This window comes from Vitis riparia, chromosome 11 (assembly GCF_004353265.1).
Source record: "Vitis riparia cultivar Riparia Gloire de Montpellier isolate 1030 chromosome 11, EGFV_Vit.rip_1.0, whole genome shotgun sequence".
Taxonomy (NCBI): Eukaryota; Viridiplantae; Streptophyta; class Magnoliopsida; order Vitales; family Vitaceae; genus Vitis; species Vitis riparia.
The window spans coordinates 14,693,836-14,714,662 of NC_048441.1; the positions used below are offsets into that span (position 1 = coordinate 14,693,836).

A 20,827-nucleotide genomic window follows, 5' to 3' on the forward strand; every position below is an offset into this window, starting at 1 on the left:
ATTTAGCAAACATTTAAGATAATATATAAAATATTTTTAAAAATTAAAAGCTTAATAATTAATAATAATGTTAAAAAAATTATTTGTTTTTTTAAGAAAAAAAACGAAGGATGTGTTTGTTAACTGTTCTATGATGTTTTATAAAATAAAAATTTATTTGAAAACTCATAAATATTTTTAACATATTTTTAATATTTTTTAAAAATAATCTTTATATTTATTGTTTTATTTTTTATCATTTTAGATATTTGTATGATTATTTTTTAAAATAAATTTAGACAACAAGTGCACAAAATAAATAAATAAATAAATAATAAAACAATATGCATTTTTAATTTTTAACAACAAAAAACTCAGACGTGTTTTTTTTTTATTTTTTTATATTATAATAACAAGGAAATGTTCTAAAAAATAATTTCAAAACAAGCCCTAAAAGTGTTTTTTACACTAGAATAATTTATATAAAAATATTCCATATAAATAATTAATATTGATTATTAAAAATACATATTTCTAGAAGAAAAATCTTTTTAATTGGATATTTTTCTTGTACTAGATAGAAAACTAATTAAATTCAATAATGAGAGTGCAATCCGCATTGGAACATGGAAACATTTGTTTAAAAAAATTATACATGATTAAATAATCTTAAAACATTATTGTCCAATGACATGGCTCATGGCATATGGCATTGAATGATCAATGCACCCCAAGGAATCATTAGAGTCTAAAACCTAAAACTATACAATGATATTTTGGATTAAATTTAGATGTATTTAAATAATTTCAAAATCACAATTTTTATATATTAGAATAAAAGTAAATTCTTTGAAACTAAGATATTTGATAACTATTTTCGAGAATAGTTATTTATTTTTTTTTAAAAAATTTAAAAGTATATTTGATAATTAAAAAACTATTTTTTATTTTTTATTTTAAAAAATAATTATATAAATATGTGTAATAATTAAAAATATTCTAAAAATATTTTAGGCTCCTCTAACAAACTCTTGTTCTTTTTTAAAAACTGTTTTTAAAAATCATTTTTTAGAAATGTTTTTTAAAAAATTATTTTTTAAGATTTTCTTTTTAATTTTAACCGAGAGACATTGACGCAAGAGGATTTGAAATAATAAAATAAAATAGTTTTAATTTTAATTTATTTTATGGAATCATTTACCCAAAGAGATGCCAAGGAAATCAATGACAAAGATGGTCCAAAAATTGTATTTTAAAATAGGTGGGGTAAAGTAACCTGACAAGCCAGTCATCCAGCGAGTAGAGTACAGGAGAGTACAGCCACCCATCTCCACCCGCACTCTTTCATTTGTTCCTAAAATTATTAATTAAAATTAAAAAAAGAAGAAGCGAAATACCGTAACTTCTCTTCGAAAACCCCGCAAATCCAGCCGAAATTAAATCCATATCCTGTAGTATTTATAGAGTGTAATAAGCCAGCGTACTTATAAACTGACGAGGCACGTTGATAAGCCAACGAACTTATCAGACCGCGGTGATAGAATTTCTTTTCTTGCTTCCTCATCTCGTCTCGTTTTCGTTTACGGTATTTATTTTGTCCTATACCTATCTTTTCTCTCTCTTTCCGCATTCAAATCCTTCGTTTTCCATGAACCCAAACACACCCTACCCCTATATATATAGGTATAAATAAATCATTGCACACCAGGAGAGAGAGAAACCAGGGAGAGGGTGCAGTAGGAACGATCGCACCTTGTCGTTGTCTCCGCCTCTACTCTGCTTTGAGTCGTTCCGATCCGTTTTGAGTTTTCTCTTTCAATCTCAAAGAGGTTTGAGTCTTTTTCTTCTCTCTTGTCTAGGAGATGTATTTATTTTTATCTTTTATTTTTTTATGTTTTACTTTTATTTTGCGGTGTGCTTTGATTCTGCGAAGACGGGTTTTTAATAATTGCAGCTGAAAATTTTGGTTTTTGTTGATTTTTTTCCTTTGTTTTTGTGTATAATCTAGGGTTTGGTGGATTACCTATGGTTATTTGGTATCGATCTGGTGAGGGTTTAGATCTTTGAAGCGGTTTTGGAGGCGCGAAGATGTCTTCTCTTAGCAGAGAACTCGTGTTTCTTATACTTCAGTTTCTCGATGAAGAAAAATTTAAAGAAACTGTTCACAAGTACGGCAAAATTTTCTCTATTTTCCCTTATTTATCATTATTGCGACTGACTCTAATATTTTCAAATTTCGTGAGGTGCTGTTGAATTGATTTGTTACTTATTACTATTTTTTTTTGGGGTGTGGAGATTGGAGCAAGAATCAGGTTTTTTCTTTAACATGAGGTATTTTGAGGAAACGGTGACCAATGGTGAGTGGGATGACGTTGAGAAGTATCTGTCAGGATTCACGAAGGTTGATGATAATAGATACTCTATGAAGATATTTTTTGAGATCCGAAAACAAAAGTATCTGGAAGCCTTAGACAAGTATGTCTTATTGGATTGTTGTTTATGTTTTTATTTGCTTGATTTGGGAAGCCATTGAAAAATTTTGGGAATTTTTTTTGCAAAATTGTAGGCGGGATCGTGCCAAAGCAGTAGAAATTTTAGTAAAGGACTTGAAAGTGTTCTCAGCCTTTAATGAAGAGCTATTTAAGGAAATAACCCAGCTTTTGACGCTGGAGAATTTTAGGTATGGAATGTTCTGTTGTTCCTAATACTTGGTTTTGGCTTATTTTACCAAATTTTACCCTTTGGGTAGAATTCTTTCATGGGTTTTAATGGAGTTGTACTAATTTGCAGAGATAATGAGCAGCTGTCTAAGTATGGTGACACTAAGTCGGCGAGGGGTATAATGCTTGCTGAACTTAAAAAGTTGATAGAGGCAAACCCTTTGTTCCGTGATAAACTTCAATTTCCCAGCTTGAAGAACTCGAGATTGCGGACACTGATTAATCAGAGGTCATTATGAAATTCTTTTATACACATTTGGTTTGGCCAAGAAAACTGAATAAATGAAAAAGAAAATTGTTGCTTGTTAATTTCCTGAAAATGTAAGTCACTTTGCCAACCAGATGTTTTTATCTGGCGCAATTAAGTGGACAGTTTTTCCTCTGGGTACTAAGTAAAGAAACATCTAAAAATTCAAAACTTCTGTCATTTTTAATCACATATTTTCACAGCAACAAAAAGGATTGTTGAGTTGAGTTTGTCATCCTATTCATGATTTTTGGTTTTTTCTTTTCCTGATATTTCCCCATGTTTTATTCAACAGTTTAAATTGGCAGCATCAGCTTTGCAAAAATCCGAAAGCTAACCCTGACATAAAGACCCTATTTGTAGATCATACTTGTGGGCAGCCAAATGGTGCAAGGGCCCCATCCCCTGTTACTAATCCACTGATGGGTGCAGTTCCTAAGGCAGGGGGATTCCCACCTCTAAGTGCTCATGGAGTAAGTAAAACTAGAAAAGAGTTATTTGATGCTATATGGATTTGAACTGTGTTAAACTTGCAATTTCTGGATGTCTGACTTGGGATGTGCATTTTTAAAGCCATTTCAGCCTGCACCAGCTCCTCTTCCAACATCTCTTGCTGGATGGATGGCAAATCCATCTCCTGTACCTCATCCCTCAGCTTCTGCAGGGCCCATGGGCTTGGCTACTGCCAACAATGCAGGTACTTATTGTTCAATCTCCTTTTAAGCCAGCTGGTTTGAAGCTTTATTTTTGTATTATTATTTTTTGATAAGCAAGCAAGAAAATATTATAAATAAAAGAGAATGAAGCTATGCAAAAAAGTACACTGGATAGACATAAAGGGTACCAAAAAGCAAATTAAAAAAAAAAAAGAGAATAAAAAAACACTCCTTCCTCTCTCATTTAGAGCCAAAACCTAAGATTGCATAGGCAAGTGTGTTTAAGCACTTGAACTGTCTGCTCTTTACTTTCAAACACCCTTTGAGTCCTCTCCTTCCAAATCGCTCAAAATATGCATAGGGGAGTGGCCCTTCACCATCTTTCATTTTCTTCCCTCAAAATAGCCATGTCAACTTAGTAGTAGTCTCCTTGACCGTAGAACAAAGGACCCATGTAGTGCCAAATATAGAGAATTGGCTCGACCATAGAGCTCTTACTTCGGCATAGTGGAGGAAAATTTGATCTATTGATTCTTCCAACGACCATCCTCTCTTTTGAAGCGGATCCCCAATTTTTTCAAAACTTTGTCCCAACTAGCTTCCCAAGCAAAAAAAAGCCCACTTTTGAAGGGACCCATGAATTCCAAATGATGGCCTCTGGATAAGGACTTGCATGCCCTAGTTCCAAGATGGAGCATAAAGATTAGATGGAGAAGACCCCATTCCTAGAATCCATCCATACTGCTTTATCCTTTTCTTCCCTCCTTACTAACCTCCCTCGAAGCTGCAAGAAAAAAGCCTCCACATCATCTAGCTCCCAATCATTTAGGTGTCTATACATCTTGATCCTCCCACACATCTGCCACCTAAGCCTCCTTTGAGAAAGCTAAAGCAAACAAGGAGGGGAAAGCCATACTTGAGGGATCATTTCTGCATCACCTATCTTTCCAAAACTTCATTGTCCTGCTATTTCCCACCTCAAAGGCAAAACCACTACCAACTAGGTCCCATTGCTTCTTGATGTTTTTCCATACCCCTAACCCATACCTTTCCGTCACTTTGCATGAACACCATCTCACCTCTTCCTCTTCATGCTTACCCTTTTTGTATTATTATAGTATGTGGTATGGATTAAGATAAACCTTGTGGTATTTGAAACCCTGTGGTATGCATCTATGCTTGTTCACAATTGTAATATAAGTACTATAAGTACTGTGTAACAGAGTTTACAATAAGTATTCTGCTGACCGGCTCCAGTGTGGTGGTGCTGATCCCCAACTCTCTATTTGTCTTTTTTTTTTTTTTTTTTTTTGGGATGTTTTTTCTAATGAGTACGGTTATGAAAGAGTCTCATTCTGTTCTCTCTCTCTCTCTCTCTCTTGTCTGTAGCTTCAGGATTTTGTTCTAGATGATGCTTCTGACCTATATATATATATATATATATATGTATGTATATCTTTTCATGTTAGCAGCCATCCTAAAGCGTCCAAGAACTCCTCCTACCAACAATCCAGCCATGGACTATCAAACTGCAGATTCTGAACATGTGCTGAAGAGACCAAGACCTTTTGGAATATCAGATGAAGTAATATATATCTATCCCATATTGTCCTTTGTATAATTTTATGGATGTACATGATTGAAGTTCGAGTTTTGGCATATTTATAAAATAAGTATGATTTTTATTATGAATTAAGTCTGTAGATTTGCTTATTTGACTGGAATTTGCTCTTAGCATGACTTTAAGATCTATCGTATGCTTTAAGGATTTGATAGCTATAATTCGCGCAACCACCCAAAATATGGTGTCAATTAGTCTTCCTTAAAACCATTATTACTTGGAACATTAAAGCTTCAGTATGTTTAATCCTTCTTATGTTGATTCATTGAAATAGAGGGTTATAGGTTATTTACCTTTTATGTTTTAAAATTTGACACTGGTTGAAATGCATGTGATTTCTTTTGCCATTTTTACTCTTCAGTGGAGAAAGTTCTATTTTGGGGTTTAGGTGGAAATATGGAATTGCTTTTTTATATAGTATGTGAAGCTATGATTGTGAAGTTACCAATTAGGAGAGATCTATTTGATTCTAGAGATGTGATATAAACATGCTAGTATTATGAAATTGGTTGAATTAATATGCATCTGTTTCCTACTTATATTCATCAATAGGTATGAATAAAAACAATGGATCATATGACTAAGTCTTTGCAACTTATGATGGCATGAAACATCATGTAAGCATAATTAGAATTGTCAAAAACTTATGGCACACTACCACAATTAAGTGCATCTTTTATGTAAATTATAGATATCATGACTATATTTGACATCTTAAGTGCATTGTAGGGTACATATATGTATCTGTGGTACATGATAGGTCTGATGCAATGGTAGAGCCAAAAACTTTAGTTAGGGGGCAAAGCTACCTATATGCATTATAATAAGTCATTGATAAATTCGAAAAATAGTCAATATATCCTCCTTATCATCCAACAATACTGAAGAAAAGGTTAAAATTTATTTATTTTTTGTCAGTAAAAAAGATTATATTGAATAAGAACGAAAGTACACCCAATGGGCTACCCAAAGCGTACAAGAGGTATGCAATAATTGCCAAATAGAAGAATCTACAAAAAAGGGGGGTAACAAAAAACATCACCTGCCCTCATCTAGAACATGACCAATAAAAAAAAAAATTGATTAAAAGAAGAGGCTCTTCATCTATACACAGCTTAGTCCAAGCCCAAAGAGTACAAACAAAAGAGATTTTTGGCCTTTGAATTGACAACTCCTTGTTATCAAAGGCAATCCTATTCCTTTCCTTCCAAATTGTCCAAAAAATACAAATAAGGGATGCCTTTCAAGCCTTCTTGTGTTTCTTGCCCACAAAGGAATCATGCCACCCAAGAAGGGTCTCTTTAACCGTTAAGGGTAGAACCCAAGGCACCTCAAAGAGTAACTGCCATAGCACTCTAGCCTTAACATAGTGAAGTAGAATATGGTCAATGGTCTCTTCTTCAACAAGGCCAAGGAAACGTCTGTTTGCTAGGGACCATCCCCCTTTTAGATTTATAAACAATTCAAAAGAATTAGAAAATGGTAAGAAATGTATATAGAAAATTTTTAATAATTTTTCATAAAGAATCTTTTTTTTTTTTTTTTGGAAGATTTGTTTGATTAAATTTAAGATTTTTTCTACTCAATAAGTACAAAATCAAATGAAAGTGATGAGATCTTTTACTTAAAAATTTATCTATGATATGATAATGAGGGTGACACTCTTTTTAGAACATAAGTGGCTTGATAATTAAAGTTTTAATGGAGTCATATGTCACCTTAAGTAAAACATGAGTAGTTAAGAAAAGTTTGATAGTCATTATTGTTTATAGTTTAAAGTTTTTTATTAAGTCATATTATCTTCAACGCTAAAAACAAAATATAAAAACAATTGATGCGATAAAAGTTTCATATGGAAATGGACAAAATATACCCAAAAAAATTATTAATAAAATATCAAATACAAAATTATCAAAAAGATAATTTTATTGGAAAATTATAATAAAATCAAAATTTTACATACACTAAAAGATGAAAGTAAATTAAGATAATGTGTACATGAGAAAAAAAACATGATGAAAATAAGATACAAAGGAAAAAATAAGTAAGAATATTAAATGGATTTTACAAAAGATTTTATTTGCTTTTTAGTAATTTAAAATTTATGGAGTTATTTTTATTTAAAACTTGAGGATTAATATTATTATTTTTATTAATAACATAAAAAATGTAATATTTTTATTTAAAAATTTAAAAATTAAATTTATATTTTTAGGGGACAAAATATCTATTTTTCATTTTTTTTAAATCTCTAATTATACATATATATTTGAAATTCAAGGAGGGCAAATGCTTTCCGTGGGCCCCTACTGATGTGATGCATATATGTTTGGCTACTTTTTATAACTTTGCTTTTTTTTTTCCTCGTTAGAGTATTATTATTATACTATTGTTTATAATGTATTTCAAAATCAAAATACACTACACTTTGTTTGTCATATATGCTCATATTTGATTTAATTAAGTACGCTGAAGTTAATGTAATATTAACATGGTGCAGAAGCACATAAAGACACTAATGGTTTCTTTTTGGATATATTTTGTGGACAATTATTGCAATGTGGAACTTCACTATAAGGATATTGTTGAAGTAGTTGGAATTTTTTGCTTAATGTTAAAAAATATAAATTATTTTTGTAGAATTTATTATAAAACTACATGCTGAAATGACAAATAACATAGTTGATTTCAACATTATTATTGAATGTTTTTAGAGATATTGAGGGATGCTTGTATTTACCTCTTTCACCCCTACTATGTTAACTTGAAATTTGTTATGTATTGTTTTATTTTATTTTTCCATTATACATGTGTTTCATGATTGTGTAAGAACTATCATGTTTAGTGTTTCCATGCCTATACCTATGGTATTAATGAATGCCTTACTTTGCCTATTTTACCCCTAATTTCTTTCAAGATATATTACACTATAAAGATACATGTGTTTCGTGTATGTGAATATTTTTTTTATTTGTTTCTTAATATATAAAAGAAGCTTACATTATCTATATGGAAAAACAAGAAAATGATTCAGAATACAGTTTATCAATTATCTACTCTCATCATAATGTAGTTAATAATACAAATTTAATGTAAAATTATACATATAAAAAAAATTTAACGTAAAATTATAGGAATATCAAACACATCTCATCAAAGGTAACAGAAAGGAATAGAGTTGGGCATTGAAGGAGGTTTCCACATATTACTTTTGATATTTGAGATGAAGGTGTGCCTATCAAAAAAAAAAAAAAAAAAAAAGAGAGAGAGAGAGATAGATGAAGGTTTTTGTGATCATGCTTGTTCTTATGTGCATGACCAAGGTGTTGTCTCATTACTTTGATAACATGAGAACATGATATTGGCCCCCTCTTGGACTGGTAAATTTACCCCTTTTTATGCCTCACAAAGTATTTTGAATGGTAACTTGGTCTAATCAATTCTTCCTTTTTGTGATATTCTAGCAGGTAAATAATCTACCTGTTAATATTCTGCCTGTTGCATATACTGGCCAGAGCCATGGGCAGAGTTCGTACTCGTCTGATGACTTGCCCAAGACTGTTGTTATGAGCCTACCCCAGGGTTCAACTGTCAGGAGCATGGATTTCCATCCAGTGCAACAAATTCTACTTCTTGGTTAGCTTCCACTGGCTCAAACATATTCCTTTTCTCATTCAGAATTTTGTTGCTTAATTCAGTAGCTTAGTGGATGTTGGACATAGCTGTTTTCTTTTTCCTTCTATCGTTTCTTTTTCTGATGTGTTGCTTTTTTATTTTAGTTGGAACAAACATGGGTGATATCATGGTGTGGGACTTAGGTAGCCGGGAAAGGCTTGCTATTAAGAATTTCAAGGTCTGGGAGCTTGCATCATGTTCAATAGCATTGCAGGTTTGGTTTCTAATTTTACATTTTTTGTCAGAAAATCATGCATAAGCTTTACTCAACTTCAAGTGTATGGATGCTTCTTAGAGCCACCTATTCTTATTGAAAAGTTTTCTGTTTTTGTGATAGTCATCTTTGGCCAACGATTATCCTGCATCAGTTAATCGAGTGATGTGGAGTCCTGATGGCACTCTTTTTGGTAATGTTTGAAGAATTTTTTTGATAAACTTAATTGTTCAATTTCATTTTTCACATGGGCATTTGTGAATGTCTTGCTTCATCATGCACGCCCTTGTGTGAGAATGGAAGTGGTCGTGTTTCTAATCACAATGCTTCATGTCCTTACTTCAGGTGTCGCATATTCCAAACACATTGTGCATTTATACTCCTATCACAATGGTGATGATCTTCGAAACCACCTAGAGGTTTGTGTTATTCATCAATACTTTGGGAGTTGCATTGAAATTTTTTGCAACTATTTTGTTGTGTATTTCCAGTGTGAAGGGCACTTATTTCTATTTTATGTTGAATGAATTCCATATAGATTTAGAATACTAAATAGGATTCTCTGATGAAATTCTGCTTGGTTATTCAGATTGAGGCTCATGTTGGTAGTGTTAATGATCTTGCTTTCTCTTATCCAAACAAACTTTGCGTTGTCACTTGTGGCGAGGACAGGTTCATTAAGGTTTGTTTTGCTTCCTCACTAATTTCGGTGGAATGGTAAGGTCTGGATGCCAATTATACAAATTTCAAGTTTCTGCAGGTGTGGGATGCAAACACTGGTTCTAAGCAGTATACTTTTGAGGGTCATGAGGCACCTGTATATTCTGTATGTCCACATCACAAGGAAAATATTCAGGTATTGTCCTTTTGGATTGTTTAGCTGCTCTCTCTCTCTCTTGCACATGCATGGACAAATGATCACAAGAAAATCAAATATGGAATCAAGATCTGAATTTTGGAGAGAAAAAGACTGATCACTCTCTACATTATTCTTTAAATCAAATGATGAATCTTGATTAGAGATTTCAGGCTATGGTACATATTTAGGTAATTTAAAATTGGTACAATCAAAACTCCGCTAAAATTCGTAAGAAGTATCATGATTTGCAGCATTGGATCTGCTGCTTCGCATTTATATTCTGTCTCACATTCCCTGTTTTGCATGTGTATTAAGTCACCACTTAGGCTGGCTAAAACTATCTGCATGTACGACTCTGTGTGTGTTCTCTTTTTATTGTAGGTATTCTTAATTCCTTTTCTGCTGTCCAACCAGCCAGTTAGAGTTTTAGAGAAATGCTGTCTTATAAAGCTTACCAAACTATTCCATGTGATAAACTTGCCTTATGGCTGGATGGAGCAGTAACAAACTCCTTATTTGAGTTGTAGTAGGAGAAGAGGCCAGCCACTGTATGGTCAGACATTCTGGTTGCGGAGAAGAATGTGATGTTAGGGGTAACTCTTGAACTTATGTCTACAATCAAGTTGGTGGCTAGGGTTTTTATGTTTTAGGGTTAAGGAGAGGAACGAGGGATAAATTTTTTGACAACGAAATAAATAAAATAAAAATATAAAGAAAAAAGATAAAAAGAAGAAGGGGTAGAAACCTTAGAATCTTACTAAAGTCTTCTAGGAATCTCACCTTGAAGAAAAATAATAGTCTCACCATTGAGAATTGCAACATTACGAAATAAACTAATATTATTTAATCGCTATATCTTGGTTTACATCAATTAGCCTTTTTATTTATAGACTTATCTAAGAAATCCAAATTCTATTAGGATTCTAATATCTTATTATGATTCTAATTCTAATTCTTCTATAGCCTATTATGACTTTTTATAATTAATAATTAGCTATTTTTAATTGAACTCCAACAAATACTAATCCTAATTTCACTCCAACTAATACTAAATCATTTAAAATTTATTTATTTATTTCCTTCCCTTTCTTGAGTAGATTTTAGAGACTCATCCTCATCAATTCACGCCGCTTGGGAAAAAATACTTGACCTCTAATTTTAGGGATTTTCCACGGTCAATTGAAATCCTAAGCAATGCCGTCAAACTTATTTTTCTTTGTCAACTCTATACTACAATAAGATAGGATCTTAAGATTTCTTGAACTTGTCAAATTTCATGTAAGGCAAGTACCAAACTTCCAAAGATTTCCCAATATTATGAAACAAGTTGATAGTTCTCCAAATAATTACGTCATCAACAAGCGGTAAGTTGCTTTGCACACTCTTCTTGTAAAGAACTATCTTGTAGAAGAATAGGATTCTTAAGTTCCTTAAATTTAAAAGAAATTCTTGCAATTCGTATTATATCATTATAGGTTTCTTCATGTTTACAACCAATCACGATAATGTTTTGCCTTGAAAAGTCATGCATTGGTTCTTTTATAGCCTTTTCAACTTCTTTGAACAATCCTACAAGTTGTTCTAGGATAAGTTCCATCACCACTTGCATTCTAAATTCATCAATGACTATTTCTTCCTTCTTAATAGCAACTTCGAATTGTTTCTTAATGGGAGTATTTGATGACTCTTCTAGTTTCAAGGATGTAATGTTTCCTCTGGTTGCTTAAGTGGAGGAATTTCCTTCATTGGACGGAAAATCTTTGTACACCAATAATGCACAAATGTGCAAGTATTCTCATAGCCATCATGTTGGACCCTTTCATAAAAAAGTCATGGTCTTCCAAGTGCAATATCGACAAATTTCATTGGTAGAATATCACACTATACTGATAACTTAATAGTATATTACTAAAATTAAATGATACTAGACAACGAGAATGCACCAAAATAGATGTGATTTACCACTGCTATTTGATAGGGATTTGGATGCCCCTTTGCATGTAGATTAAGCTTCTCAACAAGTTCCTTTAAAACTAAGTTGGAACTACTACTTCCATCAATAATCATAGTGCATAATCTCTCTTGACAAGCAACATGAATTTGGAAGATGCTAGTACGTTGCCAATCCTCCTCTTTGTTTGCCCTTGGTATGTTCACCAATGGTTTCATAAAAGTTTATAGCCTTCAATCATGGTTGCATAGTCATTCCACATCTCAAGTAATATCTGAAGCCAAGGACCTTTGGATCAGATACCAAAACTGATGTGGGACAACCCTTGAATGGATGACTAAAATCAAATTGGCGGACTTGAGATCTTTTAGGGTTTATGGAGAGGAACAAAAGATAAAATTTATGTTACTGAAAAAGAAAAAAAATACAAAGAAAAAAGATATGAAGAAGAAGGGATAGAAACCTTAGAATCTCATTAAGGCATTCGAGAAATCTCACCTAGAAGAAAACAATGAAGTCTTACCATTGAGAATTGCAACACTTGCAAAAAACTAATATTATTTAATCACTTTATCTTGGTTTACATCAATTAGCCTTATTTATTTAGGTTTCTCTAAGAAATCCAAATTCTATTAGGATTATGATGACCTATTATGACTTTAAATCTAATTCTCCTATAATCTATTATGATTCTAATAATTAGTTACTATAAATTTAACTCCAACAAGTACTAATCCTAATTTAATTTTACTAATACTAAGTTATTTAAAGTTTATTTATTTCTTTCTCCCCTTCCCTTTCTTGAGTAGATTATGGAGATCCATCCTCATCAGGATGGATTTGAGAGTACAATATTGATGCTGACACATGTTCCTTGAACAATGCTGTGGATTCTTTTCCTTCTCAATTCGATTGAAGTGATCTTAACACTTTCTTGTCTTAGTTTGCTGGCCTCCAATTCTACCCATCAAATCAAAACTCTCAAACCACCAATCCCAAGTACTTGGCAGTCAAGATGTGCACCAAAAAAAATGCCTTCTTGAGGGAGATGTCAAAGTGTGGCCCTTGGAAGATTGTATCAGAGGATGGGTGGTGGGTTCCTTTTTTTGTAGAAAATGGATAGGGAAGAACCTTTGCCTAAGGTAGAGGGCACTACCCTTTTGCCTCAACTTCACATTTATAAGCATATTGGTACATTGTCAACCTATATATGAGGCACTTAATTCATACTTGCTCTACCAACCTGATAAATTATATTATAACAAAATAATTATGAACACGGGAGGGTTTAATTACCCCAGCTGGTTGAAAAATAAAAAGTAACCTAAAACAGCTGTTGGATCTATTAAGCTAACCCTGCTCAAAGTGGTAAAATGCTGGTCTATGAACAGGTTTGGTCAAATTTTGTTAGTTCTAATTCCCAATTGTTGACAGCTAGAGTCTTGGTCCCATCTATCTGAATGAGCCTGAGTTTAGAATTTAATAAAGAAATGTTGGTAAAGGATACCAAAAGGTCTAAAAAATTATGGGAGATTCTCTCTCACACAATATACATAATCTTGGGTGTTTCTCATTCTATTAGAAGTGATTACCCTTTTTTTGTATCATTGCATCCAATAGACTTTTGTATTTGGTGCTTTGCGTTAAGAACAACTGAACTAGATTTTATCATATGGTGGTTATGTTTAAAAATTTCCCCCTTATTTCTGGTTTCCATCCCAGTTTATATTCTCAACAGCAACTGATGGGAAAATAAAGGCATGGTTGTATGATAACATGGGCTCTAGAGTTGATTATGATGCACCGGGTCATTCATCTACAACAATGGCATACAGTGCTGATGGGACAAGGTTTTTATATGACTTCTCTTTCATTATTCTGATTTCCCCCATTTCTAGGTGATTAGAAGTTGCTTTTTGCTCTGTTATATGTTGTCTAACTGGAGTATCTCCTAAATGATATATGGACAATCCATAGGTTGTTCTCATGTGGAACTAATAAAGAAGGAGATTCATACATTGTGGAATGGAATGAAAGTGAAGGAGCTGTCAAGCGTACATATCATGGTCTTGGAAAGCGATCTGTGGGGGTTGTGCAATTCGATACCACAAAAAATCGATTTTTGGCTGCTGGTGATGAGTTCCTGGTCAAATTTTGGGACATGGACAATGTTAACCTTTTGATGACAACTGATGCAGAGGGTGGATTGCCGGTATTGTTAGATTGGTAAAATTCCATGCTAACTTTTCTGATGAACCCTTTTTGTAAATTGATTATTCCTTGCATTAAATGTCTGCAGGCGTCTCCTTGTATTCGATTTAACAAGGAAGGGATACTGTTAGCTGTCTCAACTAATGAGAATGGTATTAAAATACTAGCAAATCAGGAGGGAATTAGGCTGCTCCGGACAATGGAAAATCGTTCATTTGATGCTTCTAGAGTTGCTTCTGCAGCTGTAGTGAAGGTAAATAAATTTTTAAACTTGAAAGATCTGCTGCAAAACATGCTTCTTAAATGTGTGTTTGATATACAGGCCCCTGCAATAGGCACATTTCCTCCTGCTAATCCTGCTGTTGGTACTAGCATTGGAGATCGAGCTGCTCCAGTGGCAGCCATGGTTGGAATGGTGGGTGTCGATATCTCCTTCATGGGATTTCTGGATCTTTAAGAGAGCAGCTTTTGTATTTTGATGTATAACTTACTAGTGTTTCATGTGAATGGCAAAACATGTGTTTTTTCAAATATTAATTTTTTTTTTTTAATTTTTGCAGAACAGTGATAATCGAAGTTTGGTGGATGTAAAACCCAGAATTGCCGATGAGTCAGGAGAAAAATCTAGGATCTGGAAACTTACAGAAATCAATGAACAATCACAATGTCGCTCCTTGAGGCTTCCTGATAACTTAACGGCTATGAGGGTAAAGATTGACTTCATTCAAACTTAATTTTTGGTTTTTTATTTGCCCCTTTTTAGGGCTTTCCTCACTTTCCTGGACCTGCATATGATTCTTGGTTCTTGAATATTACTGGTGAACTGCTGTGCACTTCTTCTTGTGTCGCAATTTTGTTCCCATCACTGGGTTTCCATTTTATGCATTTGAAACTGGATCCTCATCTTTTTTTCTCTTAATTCTGGAATGCATGTTCAACTATTATATAAATAGTTGTATTGCATAATGGAATCAGGAGCAAGTTATGTGCACATCCAAGATAAATATTATAGTGTTCTACTATGGATGTATTCAAGAGATATTCTGACCTGTCCTTGTCAATGAAAAGCTGAAATGAAAAAGGTTTCTTCCAGAAGGGAAGCTGTGTTCCATGCATTCTACTGTATAAACATGTAGAAACTCATTATTGTTTATGCTACCTGCTGCTATATAGCGTTATCAAAAATGAGAAATGTCGAGATAGGAACTTTATGAGAAATGCTGAGGGAAACTGGCAAGGAATGTGAAAGGATTGAGTTTGAGAATAGTAAGATAAGTGATTGAAAAGGAACATTTTATGGATAGTTTGTTCTGTGTTTCCTACCATGTTGTCCTGCTAGTTTCTAAATCATACCATGTTGTTTTTCTATCTGTTTCCTGTATTAGGAGAAACTTCTTTATTACAAACATATTGTCCAGGAATCCCTCCAGAAGGAAAGTCTGTATTTTGACATACATGATTGGTAAATTTTAGTCATCTTTTTACCCTCTTCAGCAAGATTGTCAAGTTTCATCCTATCAAAAAAAAAAAAAGATTGTCAAGTTTCAGCTTTAGAAGAATTTGCATGTTCATATTCCTGTTCAGAAGTTTTATTGAACAGTTAGTGGCAGCCCTTGAAGTCCTTAAAATAGATGCTAGATTTTATATCATTATTGTCATCCAATGTCCATGGCAATATTTGATCTTCTGTTATTCCAACGTTCTCAGTGGGACTGTAAGCTGCAGGCAGGCAAGGAAAATTGTTGCAACAGTAATCCACTTGTTATACATTTTTCTTTGAGGACCTTGCATTTATTCACAAGATCTTAATGGGTTCAACTGTCTTATGGAGGGTATTCTTCACATCTTTTGGAGTAATATTCCTCTAGGTTGAGCCCATGTGCCAAGGCTACACCCTCCTATAGTCTTGATTGCTGTGTCATTTAGCTGAAAGAGCATTGTGGTATCTGATCATGCCATCTTCACAATCAGACCAAGGTACAGGAACCACTGGACCACAAGTATATTCACCCAAGTGAAGGTTTCTCTTGCAGCTGTGTTGCTCAACCAGACATTTTACACCTTTTCTGCAGTTAGTTTTCAAAAAATTGGGAGAAAATGGATGAATTTAATTTCTGTATCCTAGCACCATAACTTGCTGCATATGATTGGTGTGTCTAGCCCAGTGCCCAGATAGTAACCAGTCACTTTACACCTCTTCAGTTAGTTGGAAAAACATGGTAGAAAATGGATGAATCTAATTTCTGTATCCTAGCACCATAACTTGCTGCTTATGATTTATGTGTCTAGCCCAGTACCCAGATAGTACTGTGTATGTGCTTTGCTGCTTTAAATGAATCTATATTTTATCTGTTGTTCTTCTGGAATTAGCTCATATATTAGCTTCATTTTCTTTGGCATATTTCATGTGAACTTTTTATGAATGAAATAGAGATTTTTAACTATTTATGTTTCCAAAGCCATATAAAGAATCTTATGAACTGTCAACAATTTTTTTTTTAAATTTTATCAGAATCAAAATATATATCGATAATAGTAAAGTTGAAGAGAAGGATGAGAGGTCCTTCCCACAAAGTACAAAACCTGATCAAAGTAAAACCATACTACTGTACAAGGAGAAGTAATGAACTGTCAACAATATTGCTGATTGTCAAAAAGGGGAAATCAACAATATTGTTGATAAATAGGCTGTGCCAATTGTTGTCACTTAGTATACATCTGGTATAAAATTTTGTATGTAAACGCCTTTAATAAGCTACAATTTCTAGTTTAAAGTTGAATGGAACTGTGTGCTGTTCAATTGTCTTTAAAAGGCTTCTTGTAATGTGAATGTAAGGTCCATAAACCTGTCATCAATTTTTTACCACTTTGTGATGTGTGACCAAGAGTAATTTAATACATAGTAACTCAGTTAGGACAACACCTTCTAGTAGTTTGTTAAAATGTTAACAAGTGATATAAAAAGGGTTATGTCAGTATGTTAGATTGTGGATTTCTATTGATTCCTCTTGGAATTTACATCGATTTTTATGTTTAAGTCTGGTTTAGTAAGAGGGTTGGGCATGTGCCACACTGACCACAGTGACCAACATATTGCTGTGACTAGAGATATTCAGTAAAAACCAGTAGTGGCTCCAAAAAGGGGTGTATTGTTTTTCCTGAAGGATCTGTGAACCTGAGAGAGGCTAAAGTTACTGTGATTAGGATATGGTCTGTTGTACTCCATATTTTTTACATGCTTACAATATGCATTGCAAGTTCAATTGATTTGTCTTGCTTGTGATGCTCCTGGAACTGGGATTTTGTGATGCTTGAGTGTTTCAATTTCCTTTTAAACTCATGTAACTCTAATGCTAGGGCTGCCACCATAAATACTTTTTCTTACAGTCCTGACAAATTTAGTATTATTTCAGGTTTCTAGGTTAATGTATACAAATTCAGGACTTGCTATATTGGCTTTAGCGTCTAATGCTGTACACAAGCTCTGGAAATGGCAGAGAAATGATCGAAATATAACAACGAAGGTTTTGATTTTGATTTTTATTATTATTATTTTTTTTGTGTTAGAACATTGTATTTCCATTGTGTCTTTGTTAATTTCCATGAGCTTGGGCTTACTAACAATTTGCCTGTTGTAGGCAACTGCTAGTGTTGCTCCACAACTATGGCAGCCTTCAAGCGGGATATTAATGACAAATGAGATAAGCGATACAAACCCTGAAGATGCTGTTCCATGCTTTGCACTTTCAAAGAATGATTCCTATGTTATGTCAGCTTCAGGTGGGAAAGTCTCCCTATTCAACATGATGACCTTCAAGGTAAATAACTTCTCCTATGCATTTTTCTCTCTAGATATACATTTAGTTCACTACATTTTTGGGGAATCAAAAGGCATGATGAATGAACCATTCAACCACTGAAAATTACCCACCAAGCAGATTCTTTTGACTCTTTTTGCAAAATATCCATTCTTAATGTCTTATTTTGTTTTGAAGCATAATTTTGGTTCATTATTGTCTTGGAAATCAATATAAGTATAATAATAAATCTTTTAGATAATGTTAATAATTTTATATTTTGACTATCATGTGGTTTTTGGGTTCTGAATAGAGGGTAAAATTATTGAAATTATCTATATATAGGTTGGAAATTCAAGGTGACTCACCAATTCTGGTGGATTTCTTAGTGGACAGAATTTGTTCACCTTTTTCCTGCTGCTAAATTTTCTGTTCTGTTTTTTTTTTTTTTGGTTATGTTTATTCTTCTGCTTTCTCATGTGCAGACCATGACAACATTTATGCCCCCACCACCAGCAGCAACATTTTTGGCATTCCATCCTCAAGACAATAATATCATTGCCATAGGCATGGAGGACTCTTCTATCCAAATATATAATGTTCGGGTTGACGAGGTATTCTTTATTCTGAAGCTTATATTTTGTGATTCTCTTTGTTGATAAGCAGGCAGAAGTTGATATCGTTCAAATTGGGTATGCCACATTTTGACAGGTCAAAACCAAGCTCAAAGGTCATCAGAAAAGAGTAACAGGCCTTGCCTTCTCTCCTGTTCTAAATGTGCTTGTATCTTCTGGAGCTGACTCTCAGGTGAGGAATAGCAAAAGCATGTGCATGTGCCCTCATGGTTAGCTTACACTAATAATTAGTCTATACACATCTCAAGTTGAGATGACCAAGTTAGAGACCATAAGAGCAGTGTATAGACTAAGTGGAACTCACTAATAATATATCTATTCATTTTGTACTCCCCTGGTCCATGTTTAAGTTTTATTGGTTCTCCTGTCAGAAACCAAGCAGAATTTGATGTTTACTTTTCCCTTCTTTTGCCTTTTCTCTCAACTCTTGTTTGAGCTTTGTTGAGTTTGCAATTAGTTACATATCCGAATTGTCCAATTAGTTAATGCTCATTTGTTTATACAGCTCTGTGTTTGGAACACGGATGGATGGGAGAAACAGGCAAGTAAATTCTTGCAGATTTCACCTGGGCAAGCAGCAGCTCCTCTTGCAGATACTAGGGTTCAATTTCATCACGATCAGATACATTTACTGGCAGTTCATGAAACGCAGATAGCCATATTTGAGGCATCCAAACTTGAGTGCCTTAGGCAGGTGTGCCAGATTTTTTCTGCTCATTTCAGTATGTGTACATGCATATGTTGATGTTACTTACAGTTCGAAGGTTTTCCTTTAAGGATTGCTGTATTTCTCCTTTGTTGCCTTCACAGTCAACAACTCTATTTTTCTGTTAAAACTATTGACTTTATGAAATTATGTTTCTCAAATAGTGGGTTCCCCGGGAAGCAAGTGGCTCAATTACACATGCTACTTATTCGTGTGATAGCCAGTCAATTTTTGTGAGCTTTGAAGATGGCAGTGTGGGTGTTCTAACTGCTTCAACGCTTAGATCCAGATGTCGAATCAATCCTACTGCTTATTTACCTCCTAATCCAAGGTGCATATTTTTCTGAATTATTTACAAACCATGATGATGAATACCATTTTCCCTTTTTCCCTATTCACTTTCCTTCTATGTATCTAATGATACGATTTTGCAGCTTGAGAGTGTACCCTCTCGTCGTTGCGGCACATCCATCTGAACCTAATCAGTTTGCATTAGGACTCACAGATGGTGGGGTGTGCGTACTTGAACCACTAGAATCAGAAGGGAAATGGGGCACCTCTCCTCCCCTTGAAAATGGTGCTGGTCCTAGTTCGACCTCTGGTGCAGCCGGTTCAGATCAACCCCAAAGGTGACAACTCTCTGCGTGTGCACCTCTTTCACCACGGACGTTCGTTTTGATCTACTGCCCCGGGTCCCTCGACACCTTCATTTTGAAGGGGAAACTGCGGAATTTAGGTAAATTACAGGCTTAGGAGGATATATACTTGAACTCAAATCTGGTAGAGTTGTTCATCACATGAGTGGCATCATAATCAATTTGTGACCAATACATGGTGCTAATTGATTCCCACATTTAGGATGACTGGAGAAGCATGAATTGATGGTGTAAATTTAGAGGAGGTATTTGGGAAGCTGGAGGCCACTTTTAAAACAAAAGGCGAGCAAACAATAATTAGCTTGTGATTCAGACCACAGACCCTTTCTCTTTCTTGCTACTAAAGTCACTGAAGAAGGATATTTGTTAATTGTATCTTTTTCTTTTTCTTTTTCTTTTTAAATTTCACAGCAATGATCATAGACATCTCAGGTTGCCTTCTTTTTTTCCTTTTTTTTTTTTTTTGTGGTACTTGTTATTTATTTATTTATAATTATAAATATGTGTTAATGTGAGAAATCATCACTTTTGCATGAAGGACAATTGGTTATCAAAGCTCCTGACCTAATTGGCAGGTGACCATATTTCTTGCAATCTGCATTAGGAGATGCAACTACTTCACTACTGCAGGATTAAGCCTCCAATCAATTTCTAATCTGGCTGCTTGGCCTGTATTTTTTCTAGAGGACAAGGTGGTGGTGCCCTTGGTGCTGCTGCAGTTATTTTTGGTCATCACTCACCAGGTACTGGGATGTCAAGGACACGTTTGGTTCTGTAAAACAGACTACTTCAAAAGGTGGAGTTGAAGAACAAATTATTTCAATGTACAATAAGTTATGTTTTTTTTTTAAATTTCATTTTAAAGAATTGCTTTGCAGAAAATTGTGATAGGGTATAATT

At 33.9% G+C, this 20,827-nt stretch overlaps 1 protein-coding gene across 6 annotated transcripts; it reads left to right on the top strand.

Moving 5' to 3' along the window:
• Positions 1–1,639: 1,639 nt before the first annotated feature.
• On the top strand, positions 1,640–20,791 carry LOC117924962 (topless-related protein 4-like). 6 transcript variants are annotated; one of them, XR_004652919.1, is made up of 27 exons: positions 1,640–1,808; positions 1,988–2,147; positions 2,275–2,454; positions 2,546–2,659; positions 2,770–2,928; positions 3,242–3,419; positions 3,520–3,643; positions 5,072–5,187; positions 8,688–8,859; positions 9,003–9,112; positions 9,236–9,305; positions 9,458–9,531; positions 9,702–9,794; positions 9,873–9,968; positions 13,645–13,772; positions 13,900–14,134; positions 14,222–14,386; positions 14,456–14,548; positions 14,694–14,840; positions 17,547–17,657; positions 17,772–17,951; positions 18,416–18,544; positions 18,642–18,737; positions 19,071–19,259; positions 19,436–19,602; positions 19,706–20,007; positions 20,612–20,791. XR_004652919.1 is itself a non-coding variant. In XM_034843712.1 (26 exons), exons 2-26 carry the CDS (start codon positions 2,068–2,070, stop codon positions 19,902–19,904), a joined length of 3,405 nt encoding a protein of 1,134 aa, XP_034699603.1. In that variant the 5' UTR covers positions 1,640–1,808; positions 1,988–2,067; the 3' UTR covers positions 19,905–20,376. The 6 variants fall into 6 exon arrangements, 4 of the variants coding, with proteins under 4 accessions (XP_034699603.1, XP_034699605.1, XP_034699604.1 ...); XR_004652918.1 differs by lacking the exon at positions 20,612–20,791 and adding an exon at positions 20,130–20,376; XM_034843712.1 differs by lacking the exon at positions 20,612–20,791 and having other exon boundaries at positions 19,706–20,376.
• Positions 20,792–20,827: the final 36 nt, after the last annotated feature.

Coding starts and splice junctions, on each gene's coding strand:
- LOC117924962 (XM_034843712.1), top strand. CDS start 2,068: ATGTCTTCTCTTAGCAGAGAACTCGTGTTTCTTATACTTCAGTTTCTC. Junction 17,658..17,771: donor ATCGAAATATAACAACGAAG/GTTTTGATTTTG, acceptor TGCCTGTTGTAG/GCAACTGCTAGTGTTGCTCC. Junction 19,260..19,435: donor AACTTGAGTGCCTTAGGCAG/GTGTGCCAGATT, acceptor TTTCTCAAATAG/TGGGTTCCCCGGGAAGCAAG.